The 15,630-nt window shown below is 45.4% G+C and overlaps 1 protein-coding gene across 1 annotated transcript in view; it reads left to right on the top strand.

The window, feature by feature from the left end:
- Window positions 1-395: 395 nt before the first annotated feature.
- Window positions 396-15,630, top strand: part of LOC100758229 (FERM and PDZ domain-containing protein 2) — a 65,418-nt gene continuing 50,183 nt past the window's right edge. The window contains exons 1-6 of the mRNA XM_035453069.1: window positions 396-519; window positions 1,999-2,156; window positions 11,302-11,493; window positions 11,723-11,855; window positions 14,052-14,290; window positions 15,395-15,466. Coding sequence (XP_035308960.1) covers window positions 396-519; window positions 1,999-2,156; window positions 11,302-11,493; window positions 11,723-11,855; window positions 14,052-14,290; window positions 15,395-15,466 — 918 coding nt within the window. The remainder of the gene's footprint in view (window positions 520-1,998; window positions 2,157-11,301; window positions 11,494-11,722; window positions 11,856-14,051; window positions 14,291-15,394; window positions 15,467-15,630) is intronic.

Genomic DNA, 15,630 nt, shown 5'->3' with positions numbered 1-15,630 from the left:
CAAGAGCTGACAGAAGGGCCTGCTCTGGCACTGCAGCCAGCTCCCAGTGACAGCTAACAACTAAAGGCATACTCATGTGTCCCAGACTAAAATGGTTGTCAATCTGGTTTTGCAGACAGAGATGAAGAGCAGACACTGAGCGCTCCCTGGTGTAGTGAGCTCTGCTGGAGGCAGGGTACTTGCTACATGTCATTTGTCTTTCACCCATTTCTTCAACCTTTCATCTGATAGCTGATTGATCCATTTATTTGCTCATTCACTGAGAAGCGACCAACCTGCCCAGCCAGGTGCAGTCCTGTGCCTTGGAGGTGCAGGCTATGAGAGCGGGTTGAGCCAAATAGCTGGAGTGATGGAGCATTCATTCCCAGGCACTGCGGAACTCTGTCTTCACAGGCATGAGTGCAGCTTCTGTGACACTTGCCAGTGCCCTGCAGGTCAGGGGTGAAGCTCTGTCTGAAGAGGAAATCTGGTCCCTCTTGTCACTGGCTGCTGAGCGGCTCCTGGAAGACCTCCGTAATGGTAAGACAGTATTTGGGGCAACTAGATCCTAGGAAATTGAAAGGAAAGTTTCTTAAACAAACTTCCTTCTGGATGCTTCTCCATCTGTGATCAACTCTCAGCTTTTAGAACAAGAGAGCAAATAGTCCCCATCCAGCGGCTGCTGAGGGGTGTCCTGTCTCCAAGGCCTGTGCCATACAACCAAGGCTGTGTGTGCTTCTGTTTGGACTTGCTGGTGCTTACAGAGAGACCAGCTTTAGCAACATAGGCCTCTCCCAACACCCGGGCTGTCCCCACACTCCATCGGTCAGATGCTGTGCCATTCTGTCCCATCAGAAGGCAGAACCTATACTGTGGTCTAAACAAGGGAGGTTAACATGAAAATCACTAACCTGTGTTGCGGAGATAATGAAGATGTAAGAAAATCCTATCTGGAACCCTAAAGCCAAGGACAGGTCCTCCTTGGGTTGGGTTTTATCCTGATGGAGGATCTGTGCTTGTAGTTCATGATGATGAAGGTCCCCAGATGACCTGGCCAGAGGTAGTCTACAGTCATGGTTCAGGTGAAGCAGAGGCAATGGTCAGGTGATGACTCAGAGGGCGTGGAAGTTAGGGTGACCCTTGGAATGTGGGCACGCTCAGGTGAACAGGCTGATGGTGCATGGGCAGGAAGACTGGAGCCTGCAGCATCTTTGTGGACAGGTCCATGACAAAGTGGTCACAGGGTGAGGCCTGTGAGGTATCCAAGGTCTTTCATATGCTGCAGCTGAGTCCAGGATAGAGATGCCCCTGCCTGGTCATTTTCTGTTCATACCATTGGCTCCCAGACATAGTAGGAGAGCCCCTGATTCCTGAGAGGAACATTCTGAGAAGAATGTTCATAGTGCTGACAGCAGAGATGTTTAAAGGAGCCTGGATGGAAAGGTGATTTGGAGCTGTGCCATGTTTAGTCAGCAGGTGAGGTAAACAAACACAGAGAGCCTACACTTAGGTATTGACTCAGAAGCCTTCTACTTAGCAGCTGCAGTGCATGGATAAAGGCATGTGAGAGCACATGGGCTCTGCTGGGTACTGAGTCCCAGCGTCAGCCAATGGAGGGAGAATGCACACCTATGCCTTAGCTTCTCTTCCTCCCGAGCTCTCACTCCTCTCTCCTGCCCTGGGGGATCTGATTAACTATTATAGATCTGTGCCATGAACATCTGCCTTACTTAGGCCCTGACCCTGCTGCGATGAAATCAGTTCTGCATCAATTTCCAGCTGGTCGTGACCTTTTTTGACCTTTTTGCTTTAAAATTCTCAGGTCCTCCATAGATTCAGATGCAGGTGCTAAATTCTTAGCCACAGTTACAACTACCTTTTGTAATACACATTTCTATGGGTTGGGTGGAATTTATTGTGCTCTGTGCCCATATAGGCCTGGGTCAGAATCAATCCTAGAACAAGTGCTGTTTGGCACAGTGGTCCTGTTCTTATATCCCATCTTTGCCTCATTTCCAGATTCCTCAGACTATGTGGTGTGCCCCTGGTCACTTCTGCTTTCTGCATCTGGAAGTCTTTCTTTCCAGGATCACGTTTCTCACATAGAGGCTGCACCATTCAAGGCTCCTGAACTGCTACAGGGACCAAATGAGGTTGAGCAACCTGAAGCATCACAGGTGGGATGTGTGGCATCCTGCATCCAGTACCCGGGGAAAGCCTTTTCTTGGGGAGATACCCCAAACTCCCTGCCCAGCCCCAATTCTGAAGCTTAGAGCATGCTCTTTGAGAGATTTCCTTGCCAGAAATTTACTAGCTCTTGGAGAAGGCAGTTTACCCTCACTTAGCCCAAGTTTCTCAGTCAGTCAGTCAGTAAGTCAAGCAAGATAAATAGAACTTTGTAGCTTAAGCTTTACCAGCATCAGAAGCAGTGTTGGGGCCTGGGGAGAAGGCTCAGTGGTTAAAGTGCTCGCAGAAAGCTGGAGAGAGGGTTCCAGGGCCTAGCTAGCCAGCTAGTTTATTCAACTGGCAAGCTCCAGTCCCAGTAAGAGATCTCAAAAAGTGGACATGAAAAAGGAAGGCACCCAGCTGTCAGTCTTTGGCCTCTACATATGTGTGCATGGGCATATGCACTATATATATATATATATATATATATATATATATATAGTGTGTGTGTGTGTGTGTGTGTGTGTGTGTGTGTGTGTTGGGAACACTGTGGGCACATGGTCTTCATAATGTGGCCACTGGCAACATGAAGCAAGAACCTTCTGAATGTTCTAGCCAGTCTTCCATAGGTGTTTACCCTCAGGCAGGTTCAGGTGGCTTAAGCTGCAGAGGTGCTTGGTAGTATACTGTTGACGTCATCCATGAAGTAGAAACAAAATAAATGTCAGTGAAGAGTGGACATGAGAAAAGATGGCACTCATGTGAGATGCAGAAATTTGTTTAGTGATGAGAGAGAGGGAGAGGGGGATGGAGGAAAGGGGAGAGGGAGAGGAAGAAGAAGAAGAAGAAGAAGAAGAAGAAGAAGAAGAAGAAGAAGAAGAAGAAGAAGAAGAAGAAGAGACAGAGATAGATAGATAGATAGATAGATAGATAGATAGATAGATAGATAGATAGAGCTTTATGCTGGATGACAGCATCAGTGGAGACTTCTAGATTTCCTCAATGGAAAAATGTTTTCCTTCTGAACAGCAATGTGTTCCAGTATTTTCAGTTTTAACAAAGAAGAACTCAGTGTCAGAATGCTTCATGGTGCTGGGTGGGCACAGCTCATCTTGCTTGGTTTTTCATGGGGGACCTGCAGATCTAGGGTCATGCTCCTCCAAAGACCACCTTGGAATGCTGCTGCTTTCCTTTGGTCTCTGAGAAGAGTTCAGGGCCTGTATGGTTTCCATGTTTGGTTCATCAGGGTCCATGTAGCTCCAAATTATACCATAGCAATAGAAACTTGGAGTACCCATTGCAATGGCTTCTGTTCCCCAGGCCTGCACACCTTCCCAGCTGTGAGATGCCTGGAGGAGTGACTGGGCCTCTTGGTGAGATGGAGATGGCTGCTTCTCAGACTCCTCCATCTGCATCTCTAGCCTTGTGCCCCACCTGTTCTGTTCTTGACTCAGTGAACATGCCACACTGACTCTGAGCTCTGGCTTTCTACAAGGACACACCAATGTGATATGCAAATGCTGGGGAGTGGAAAAGGGATAGTTGCCTATAGGGACTAGCCCTAACCAGTGGTGAGCAAGAGGGAGGAACTGACAGGGTAAACTCTCTCTCTTCTTTCCCCCAATGGATGGAGTAAAAAATGTACAATCTCTGCACACTGATTGGAGATCCCGTCTGAGATCTAGGGGGCCATGTGTGCCATCCATCCTGTTGGGCTCTGTGGCAGCATGGTGATTTTGTGTGCCACATCTATCTTGGTTTCTTTTCTCTCTTTCTCCTCACTCTCATTGCCCTGGGTTTATTTATAGCTTCAAAATGAAGCTTTGATATCCAGTCCTTGCCTGTGCTTTTTAGAGCTGAGATAGATAATGAGTACTGCTGGGAACTTTCCTGGTGTCCTCCAGCACTTGCTGGGAAGGCTTCACCCTCCCCAGGGTAGTTAGGCTTTCATAGAGTGCCTTGGGGGAGGTCTGGCCAATCCTTTGCCTTAATATCCAGAGCCAGAGAAAATCCAGCTCCTGCTGCTTACTCCTCCATACAGAAGTGTCAGGCCCTAGGGAATTCTAAGTCTGGAAGAGGCTGAGCCCAGAATTGGGCAGGTGTGTTACTAAGAGGCTACCTAGAAAAGAATAAAATAGCGGGTCTGAGTCACAGAGAACCAGTGTGGAGTGGGGCTGAGTTCAAACCGATCCTGAAACTGTTTGGTAGGCTGCTTAACCCTCAATTCTGGCTGGCCTCTGGAGTGCCTCCAGGAGGGGCTGAAGGCAGTGTCCTCAGTCCCCTTAGGAAGACGCAGACAGGGCCACCTGGTCTCTTGATCTGCTACACACGAACAGCTCTGATGAACCATAGCCCCCTTCCATTCACTACACCCATTTTCTCTTTACCCAACTTGGCAGAAGGTTGTGAGGGGTATCTAGGAAGTCAGGAGCATAGAGGTCCCAACAGGGGCTATATTTAGGACCCTTTCCAAGCCGTAGCTGCATTCTGAGACTAACATCAAGTACTCTAACTAGTGCACTCAGCGCCATGCCCAAGTCTAGACCAGGTACAGGTATCAGATGTGGGCAAGTATCTGGCTGGGAGTACCTTGAGGAGCCTTATCTCACCTCATCCTCCAAGCAGGCCGTTGGTATTCTTGCTCAGAGAGCCAGGAGCTGCCTTCAGAAACCTTCTTCCTGGCTTTTTGTGTGTCTCCCAGTAGGCTGAATTTAGGGTTTGGAATGGAGCCAACTGGGCTCAGCTTGGTCCCCAGAACATTTTTTGGACAGAGCCTTGGAATCCATGGAGAGTCCTGGGTGTGAGTGGTACCTCCGGCTGTGTCCAGGATGCCATCCCAATTCTGCCCAAGGTCACTGCAGTTATGCAGATGCAGTTTAGGAACTTTCTCTAACCGGGTCTGGGGGTGGGGCTGGGTTATAGGGATGCAATTTCAGATAAATAAAGACAGTGATTTTCAGACACAGGTGATACTTGATTCACTCCTCATCTCCTTGATGTGGGACCTGTGATCACCTGTGTTCGTAGTCTAACACAGGGGGAGTCTAACACAGGGGGGCTGGATTTTCTCTAGCCCTGGATGTTAAGGCAAAGGACTGGCCAGACCTGCTCCAAGGCACTCTATGTGCTCTCCCCAAACTACCCCGGGGAGGGCAAAGCCTTCCCAGCAAGCTCTGGAGGACACCAGGAAAGTGCCAGGCAGCACTCAGTAACCACGGGTTTGACACACGGTTTGTTACTTCAGGGGCTTCTCTTGCACAGTTCCAAAAGTATTTTCCTGAGAAGGATCTTCAAGAATATGGTCTTTTTCTCCTACAATGTAAGTCCCCAGCATCAACAAAATACATTAATCCATCTGGAGGCCACAGCTATGGTGCTCAGGGCATCAGCTCCAGGCTTGCTTGGGTTCAATCCCATGTTTGGGTCTTATTTAGGTAAATCCTATAGCTTCCCTTTGCTATAGTTTCCTCTTATCTAGAATGGGACAATTAAAAACTTGACTCAGAGGGTTGTGGTGAAGACCAAATACATTTAAATAAGCCCGAAGCTTATAATAGGGCTTGGCCTGACAATAATGACCACCCTAAGTGCTCTGCACTCCATCTTTGTGAGGGTTTGGGCAGAACACTCTAAAAATCACAGAGCTTCAGAGAAGATGGACCATGCTCTTCCTGTCACACTGTGTTATTTTCTGATGAGATACAGGGCTTTCCAGAAAGACTGACGCATATCATGCAGTGTACGGATGGCTATGGTTACAAGAAACAGAAAGCCTGAAATACAACAGCCAGAGCCACAGTTAGTCATTTGGTACTTAAGGTATGGGTAGCAGCAACTCAATGATATCAACAAGGATTCAGGGTATATATTTCTATTGTAGTCCCTGTGCATATTTCCACATGGTTGCAAGATGGCTGCTATGACTCCACATATCATATGGTTTCAAAGGTAGAAACAACAGGGCAAGTGTGGGATCAGTCACATGATGTTTTTTTCAATAAAGCAAAAGTTTCTTTTTTTCTCCTTCCGGAAGCACCGTAACAGATGTTCTCTCTTAGTTTTCACCAAACTGGGAGTCTTGGTTACTGCTAGCAAACAAAATTCTAGCCTGCAGCGTGGGAGGCAGCAAAGGTTAAGGAGGTACAGATGGTGCTGGGCTAGCCAGATTTCCACCTCTTGCTGTGGAAACTGTACCATGCTTCACTTGCAGGACTGTGGAGCCCCCATGCCTGACTTCTAATCATGTGCTTTTCTCTTGGGCAGATGCATGTCTATTCCTTAGGGATGACTCTCTACTGGTCAGCAGGGTTTCGTGTTCCACCAAACCAGGTGTGTAAACAAGAATGACTCACGTATTAGCAGGTCATCCCTCTGGACTAGCTGAGTAGCTCTCCCCTAGGCAGGACCACATGCATCCAGTGTGGTGTCACCTCCCTTCTGTGCTAAGTCTTACATAGGTATTGCCAACCAGTTACACAGTTCGTTCCCTTGAGTGGATAAACAACCTCAGCATCTCCTCACACTCCAAGCAGACCCAAGTTGGGATTGTCAGTCCAGACAAGATTCATTTGTCCTCTCTGACCACAGGAAATAGCAAGCTAGAGGATTTCATATACGATAAAGACAGTTGTTTATGTATTCTCTCCAGTGCTTTTAGAATCAACCCTTCCTGAAGTGAACTGCTGCCGGAGAAAAGGATTCTGTGCTCAGTGACTGAGATAAAATGTCTCCTCTGGAAGAGGTTTCACACTAGCTTGTTACTGACTGGCCAGCTTCAAACACAGCAGCTTTATGGAGCAAAGCATGTTGCACAATTCTACTGATGAGTGCATGCAGGTGTGAATACATACATTGGTGTATGTGCCTGTGTGTGTGTGTGTGTGTGTGTGTGTGTGTGTGTGTGTGTGTGTGCGCGCGCGCACCTATTTTCATTTGACATTATAAGAATCCTTTAAAAGCTATGGCTATAGAATCATTGCTGAACCTGGCCACGGGACCCTCCCTCTCCTCTCACCAATACCCTCTCTTCCTCCCTCCCTTCCTTCCTCATTTTGTCTTCGTCGCTTCTTTTTTATTTTTTAATTAATTCCTTTTGTTTTTTTCTATTTTTTTTACTTTTCTAAAAAATTTTTCTTGGCTGCCTGCCTCCTGAGGTGAGTCTGGGCTCTCCTCTGGCCCCAAACCCCCCCCCCCCCATAAACTCCTCCTTCTTCCCGAGCCTGCCCCTTGACAAGAGTGGACCTTCCCAGACAGGAAGGCCCACCCTGAGTCTGGACACACCTCACTCTTGGTCCCTCCTCTGCCCTCCACTCTTTGCTTGAGGGGACTAGAAGAGAGGGAGAGACGCTACCTGCACCCACTGGAAGAAGGGATGGGAAGAAGACAGAATAAGAACACACTCAACAACAGAAAGGCCAATATGATCTAGGGACACCACACCAACAAGAACTGAAAGGCCCAATGTAGAGGATGAAGAAGAGATGGACCTTAAAAATTATCTTACGAAGATGATAGAGACCTTTAAAGAGGAAACAAGAAAATCCCTTAAAGAAATAGAAGAAAAAACAAGCAAAAAATTACATGAAATGGAGGAAAAGACAAGCCAAAAAATTCAAGAAATAAACAAATCTCTAAAAGAATCTAAAGAAAGCCAAGAAAAAACAACCAAACAATGAAGGAAATAATTCAAACAGTTCACAGTTTGAAAGCAGAATTAGACGCAATAAAGAAAACACAGAATGAGGGGATGCTGGAAATAGAAAAGCTGTGTAAACGATCAGGAACCAATGATGTAAGTATAACTAATAGAAACCAAGAGATGGAAGCGACAATCTCAGGTGTTGAAGACTTACTAGAGGATATACAGTTATTGACCAAAGAAAATCTCAAGTCCAACAAGTCCCTAACACAAAATATCCAGGAAATATGGGACACCATGAAAAGACCAAACCTAAGAATAATAGGTATAGAAAAAGGTGAAGAAATTCAGCTCAAAGGTACAGAAAACATATTCAACAAAATCATAGAAGACAACTTACCCAGCCTAAAGAAGGATATGCCTATGAAAGTACAAAAAGCTTACAGAACACCAAATAGATTGGACCACAAAAAGAAGTCCACTCACCACATAATAATCAAAACACCAAACTTACAGAATAAAGAGAAAATATTAAGAGTGGCAAAAGAAAAAGGCCAAGTAACATATAAGGGCAGACCTATCTGAATTACATCTGGCTTCTCAATGGAAACTTTGAAAGCCAGAAGATCCTGGATAGAAATTCTACAAATGCTAAGGGAACATGGATGCTAGCCCAGACTACTGTATCCAGCAAAGATTTCAATCACTATAGATGGAGAAAACAAGATATTCCATGACAAAACCAGATTTAAGCAATATATATTATACAAATCCAGCCCTACAGAAATTACTAGAAGGAAAACTCCAACCCAACGAAGATAACTATGGTCAAAAAACCATAGGCAATGGATAATCCCACTTTACCAAACACTAAAAATAAAAAAGGGGAAATCCACACATAATAACACCACCAACAACAAATCCAAAACAAACAAGAATCAACAATCAATGGTCATTAATATCATTCAATTCTAATGGTCTTAACTTGCCTATAAAAAGATACAGGCTAACAGAATGGATAGGAAGACAGAATTCATTCTTCTGCTGCATACAAGAAACACATCTCAACTTCAAAGACAGATGATACCTCAGAGTAAAGGGTTGGGAAAAGATTTTCCAATCAAATGGACCCAAGAAACAAGCTGGTTTAGCTACCCTAATATCTAACAAATTAGACTTCAAACTAAAATCAATCAAAAGAGATGAAGAAGGTCACTTCATACTCATCACAGGAAAAGTCCTTCAAAATGAAATATCAATCCGGAACATCTATGCCCCAAATACAAAGGCACCCACATTTGTAAAAGAAACATTACTAAAGCTCAAATCACACATAAAACCTCACACACTTATAGTAGGAGACTTCAACACCCTGCTCTCACCAACTAGATAGGACCACCAGACAGAAACTTAACAAAGACACAAAATAACTTACAGAAGTTATGACCCAATTGGGATTAACATACATCTATAGAACATTCCATCCAAATACAAAAGAATATATCTTGTTCCCAGTGCCATATGGAACCTTCTCTAAAATTGACCACATACTCAGCAACATAGCAAACCTCAACATATACAAAAAAATTGGAATATCTTGTATCTTATCAGACCACCATGCTTTAAAGTTAGAATGCAACAATACAAATTGCAGAAACCCTACAAACTAATGGAAATTGAATAATGCACAATTGCACCATTCCTGGGTCAAGGAAGAAATAAAAAAAGAAATGAAAGACTTCCTAGAATTTAATGAGAATGAACACACAACATACTCAAACTTATGGGACACTTTGAAAGCAGTGCTAAGAGGAAAGTTCACAGCACTAAGTGCCCACATGAAGAAACTGGAGAATAGTCACACTAGAGAATTAACAGCGCAACTGAAACTCTAGAACAAAAGGAAGTGAACTTGCCCCGGAGGAGTAGACACCAGGAAATAATCAAACTGAGGGCTGAAATCAATTAAGTAGAAACTAGGAAAACATTGCAAAGACTCAATGAAATGTTGAGAAAGTCAACAAGATAGACAAACCTTTATCCAAGCCAACCAAAAGGCAGAGAGAGAGCATGCTAATTAACAAAATCAGAAATGAAAAGGGAGACATAACAACGGACACTGAGGAAATCCAGAGAATCATCAGGTCATACTTTGAAAACCTGTACTCCACAAAATTCGAAAATCTAAAGAAATGGACAATTTTCTGGGTAGATACCACTTAACAAAATTAAATCAAGAACAGAGAAGCAATTTAAACAGACCTATAACCCCTAATGAAATAGAAGCAGTCATCTAAAGTCGACCACCACCACCAACAACAACAACAAAAAAAGCTCAGGGCCAGATGGTTTCAGTGCAATATTATAGCAGGAATACAAAGGAGAGCTAATACCAATACTCCTCAAACTGTTCCACACAATAGCAGTAGAAGGGACATTGTCAAGCTCTTTTTCTGAGGCTACAATTACCTTGGTACCCAAGCCACACAAAGACACAACTAAGAAAGAGAACTATAGACCAATATCCCTCATGAACATAGATGCAAAAATATTCAACAAAATACTGGCAAATCAAATCCAAAAACACATCAGAGAAATCATCCACCATGATCAAGTTGGCTTCCTCCTAGGAATTTGAAAATCCATCAGTGTAATCCATCATATAAACAAACTGAAAAAGAAAAACCACATGATCATCTCACTAGATGCTGAAAAAGCCTTTGACAAAATTCAACATCCCTTTATGATAAAGGTCTTGGAGAGATCAGGCTTCTGTCTGTATACTCGTGGGGTCCTGTGCTTCCTGAGGTCAAACCCTCATTGTCTTCAGCTGTTCTTGCTCTTTAAGTAGTAACGTTTGTGCGGAACTGTGATCTTTAAGGCAATGAGGATGAAGAGCAACTGTGTTGGACACAGTGGCCTCTAGGGAGCCGTGTAAATACCTGACACAGTGGCCTGGTTGCTGTGAAGGCAGGCTCTCTGAGAGCATGAAGGGAGTGCTTGTACAAGACTATTTTTTCTTTGGCTTGATGTCTGTGTAGCATAGAGTCCTACCAATGGTGACTGTGACTGAGCCCTTGCCTGTTGCTTATGGCTCAGTATGAAAAGCCCCTTCAACTTACAGGTCTCATGTTCCTGGGGAAGTTCTCATGAGATAACTTCCCTCCTCCACTAGATAACTGTAGGAAGCACCAGGCTACACACCAGTGGTTGGTGTGTGTGTGTGACCACTAGTGCAGCCAAGCATTTGGCCCAGGTCAAGGTCTATGATGTCTGGCACAGGCTTTCCATCAGCTCACTGAGCTTGCATTGGATGGCTCAGAGTAGGGAGTAGCATGCACAGTAGATGTAGGAACCATTGCTTGCCTCAATGACAAATCAAATGTCTGTTCTAGAAGAAGCAAATGAGTTCTAGTAGTGATGAGTGTATTTCCTGGAGTCTCCAGGGCATGTAGGCCTTGGTGCCCTGCAGCAGCCATTCTACCTGGCCACACTTCTCACCAATGTGTGCTCTGCAGCCCCTGCAGCTTCGAGAGCCCATGCACTCCCTCCTGTTGGCCATGTGCGAAGACCAGCCTCGAAGACGGCGGCCACTGCAGGCAGTTCTGGAAGCCTGTCGGGTTCATCAGGAAGAAGTGGCTGTGTACCCAGCCCCTGCCAGTCTCCACATCAGTCGGCTGGTGGGCTTGGTGCTGGGTACCATTTCCGAGGTCAGTTATGGAATCCATCTTTCCCACTGGGAGCCATGAGCTGTGTGTGCCTATTGGAATTTAAATTAGCCAAATTTTAATTAAAAGGAAATTAAATAAAAAAATTCAGGGGCTCCATGATAGAGAACTTGTCTAGCAGATGCTCCTGACAGGCAGCTTACATGTGTTTGGTATCAATGCACTTGTCTGACCTGGTTGCTGATATGTGAGTCCACCAATCCTCACTCAGGTGGAGAGAAGAGTTGTAGAGGAAGGCACCTGTGAGCGGCAGAGCAGAAGCCACTTTCTCAGGAGCAAGCTGCATCAGGCTGGCAGTGAGAGCCCTGGAGCTCGAGCCTCTGATGGTCTGCAGCCTCAAAGAGGTGAGAGGTCCTATATAGATAGAGGGTACTCAAAGGGACCAGTCCATTGTCTCCTGCCCTGAATATGGACATCCTTGCTATATACACAGAGAATTCCCATGAGAGCGCTATTCTCCCAGGAAGTGCTAATAGCCTGGACCTACGGTCGTTGTGCCTACTAAAGTTGAATAGAGTTAATTATAATATTAGCGGTCTAAATTGGAGTCTAGTTGTCCAAATTGATGAGAACAAGTTAGAAAAAGCAAGGAAAAGGTTTTGTTTTATTTTATGTATCAGTGTTTTGTCTATGTACCATGTACTGGCCTGATGCCTGTGGAGGCCAGAAGAGGGCATCAGATCTCCTGGAACTGGAGTTTCAGATGGTTATGGACCCCCATGCAGGTGCTGGAAATTGAACTAATGGCCCCCAGAAAGGTAGCCAGTGCTTTTACCACCAAGACATCTTTCCAGCCCCCAAACAGAAAAAGGTTTTAAAAATGACCTTGTAAGTGGAATGACAAGCAAATAACTCATAAAAGACTTTTTAAATTTTTACTGTAGGTATGCTGAAAGAGTGGCTTTTACATTACCCTTCAAATATGTCTTTACCTGCTTCTCAGCTATCTGAACTTGAGTTACGTATTAGCTCCTTTTCTTGTTGCAATGAAGTAATAACAGACAAAAGCAGCCGAAGGAGGCAGGATTTGGTTTTGTTCACAGTGTGAGGATACAGTCCACAACGTAGGAAGGCGTGATGTGGGGAGTGACAGGCAGCTGGTCACATGGCCTCGGCAGTGAGGAAGCAGAGAGAGATGAATGCTGGTGCTCAGCTCGCTTGCTTCTCTTCGTTCAGGTTGGGAACCCAGCCCATGGACTCACAGGGCTTATCTTCTCATCTCAATTAAGCCGATCTAAGATGTCTCTCAAGACGTGTCCAGAAGCTTGATTCCAAACCTTGTCATACTGATCAGTTTTAACCATCACACCCTATGCATTTACTTAATTCATTTTGAAACAGAATCTCACAACACAGCCTAGAACTCTGATCCTCCTGTCTCCCGAGTATGAGATCACAGGTGCACACCACCAAGCCTAATCTTACTTGCTTATTTTTATTTAAAGTTGTTGATTGTTGTTTCTAAATCAATGAACTGCTGTGCCTTTTGTCATTAGGCTTGCCCTCCCCTCTCACATTCTTCTTATCTCCCTAGTGTTGTGACTGTCATTTCCATTTGCCGTGTGAGAATAGACTCAGAGATGTTTAGTAATTTCACCAAGGGCACACAGCTGACCAGTTGTGGTGGTATCCACTCACTGGGCTGCTTACTGTACAAAGCCAACCTGTTTATTTGCACCATCCCTACACACCAACCATACTGTTTGGTTAGTTTCAGAGAGAAGCACAGAGGCACAGAATTCCTTGGAGCAACACTGGAGCACCACAGCACACAGTCGTTTCAGCTTCGTTAATGGGTGAGTCTCCTGCTCCTGAGCACTGTGAACTTGGTGTGGGAGTCTACACACCCTGATTCTTTGCTGACTAGTGATGAGAAGCCCTATCTTCAGAAAATGACATTAGTGAAAAGCCAAGACATGCGTTGTCTGTTGGCAACAATCTTGTCAGGAACCTCATGTCTTCTGGGAGTCCCATTCAGGTTCAGAGATGGAACAACATGAGCATTGGTGTTTTAGCGGTGATCTCTAGATACACCCTGCCTGCTAACAACTCCCAGACAGTGGCTACTGGCTACAGTTATTCAGAACTCATGAGTGGGGCTTGCTGAATTCCTGGCCTCTCTGGCCACCTTCTGCATCTGTGACCAGCTGAGTCACTGACTGGAGAGGCTTCACTCATGGGGAGTGGGTTTGTTACCACAGGGTCCCCTGAGTACATGACATTGTGTGCATACTGTGATGGCTTCAGCCTCTCTAGGTGACTGGAGTTTGCCAGCTTCATTGTACTACAGGACCTGTGTTGATCAAAGCATCAGTAGGTGGTTCATGACTATTTATTGTCAAAAAGGGTTGAATGTCCAAAATAAAACAAAGTCAGAGCCATGATCTATTTATGGAATATTGGGACTTTGGGGTCATGGTGAGCACCGAGTCAGAATCCTGGGATGGTGGTAGTGGTGGTGGGGAGTATATGTGGTCTTACACCTTAAGTAGTTCCCCAGCCGGTGAACTTAACTTCTGAGGGTCTTGGCTTCTCAACAGAAGATTCTGTGTTACTTCTCATGATGTGGGAACACAGGGTGGCAGCTGAATCTGTTGCAGGATGGATGCATCATCAAGTTCTTTACCCTTCCTCATTCCTGGCCAGCACTTTTGCAGGTGTTGGTCCCTGTGACTGTGAGGAGGGTTTGCAGCGTGACTCTGGGCCTATGCTCTTGACTGAAGCAGAAAAATCACAGCCAGCAACTTCTCCTAGGAATTTCCTACAAAGAAAGGGAAAGGTGAGCAAAGAGGTCTGGAGCTGGAGGACACTGTCCAGAGGGGTTCCAGCTGGGACCTGCACCACAGTGGGAGAATACAGGCAGGGCTTCTGCACTCAGGGACCCTGGGCTGACAGAAATCTGAACCTGGTAACTTGAAGCTAGGCATCATCCAGCCCCCATCTCTGACCCCTGGACTGGCTGTACAGTAAATGTTCTTTAGGATGTGGGGTTTGTTTCAGGCCCTACTCTCCTGAAGTTTGAGGCCATGTGTGTAAAACAATACCCCAGTGTGGCATGTAAGAGAGATGACAAGGCAGAGTGCACTTGTAAGAGGCCTTGTGGGCAGACAAAATGCAGGGACATGCATAAGATTGCAAGGTGGCTTAGCTAGGAAGAAGTGTCTCCTTTCTTGTTGGTGTGTGTGTGTGTGTGTGTGGGTGGGTGTGTGTGTTACAATTGGGAAAACGTGGAGGAAGAGAGGCCAGAGAGCAGCCATACCAACTTGCCCAGCCTTGAAGGCCAAGCTAATAGTTCATACAGTTAGGAGGTGGCCCCTGCAGTCTATTTATACCTCCTGTGGATTTTTCATAGGCAGGAAGAACTCTGCTGACATCAGTTAGCTTGTTGAGAGCAGTTTCAGGGTAGTACTCAATTGCTTGGCATCTTGTTTTTTTGAGGCAGGGTCTCTCATTGGATCTAGAACTCACCAAATTTGGTTAGACTGCTTGACCAGAAAGTCCCAGGGGGGAAGCCTCCTGTCCTCACTTCCCCAGTGCTGGGGATATAGTTGCAAACCACCAAGCCTGGTTTTTATTTGAGTTCTGGGGGGATTGAACTCAGGTCCTCATGCTTGTACTTGGCACTTTACCGACTGAAGATCTCCTCAGTGCTGGATTTTCTTTAAGTTTTGTTTTTGAGATGGTTTTACTGTGTATCTCATCCCTCAACCTCATGAGAGCTGAGAGCACAGGCTTGTTTTAGGCTTTTGATACCCATGAATATTATGTACTGCGGTGCAAATGTTAACCTCTAATGATGCAAAGGACTGCAGAAGACAGAGGGAGATGAACTCCAAAACTGGAAGGTCCTTCCACTTTTGCTTATTCTGCGTGTTTTTCTCAGTTCTCCAGACCAGAGTTCATCCTGTTGGCTGGAGAGGCCCCGGTGACCCTACATTTGCCTGGATCCATTGTGGTAACTACTGCTTAGCCTGGGTGGGGTGAGAAGGAATCCTCAGGCTAAACAAACTCAAAACTGACTGGACTTTGCTTGGGGTCTTCTCTGAGGACATCTTGGTAGTCTCCCTGCTCTGGGCCCTTCTCTCATGACCACCCTCCCATGTTTCTGCCTTCTCAAAG

Source organism: Cricetulus griseus, assembly GCF_003668045.3.
Source record: "Cricetulus griseus strain 17A/GY chromosome 1 unlocalized genomic scaffold, alternate assembly CriGri-PICRH-1.0 chr1_1, whole genome shotgun sequence".
NCBI classification, from domain to species: Eukaryota; Metazoa; Chordata; class Mammalia; order Rodentia; family Cricetidae; genus Cricetulus; species Cricetulus griseus.
The sequence above is the reverse complement of the archived record's forward strand: the minus strand, read 5'-3'. Positions and strand labels throughout refer to the sequence as shown.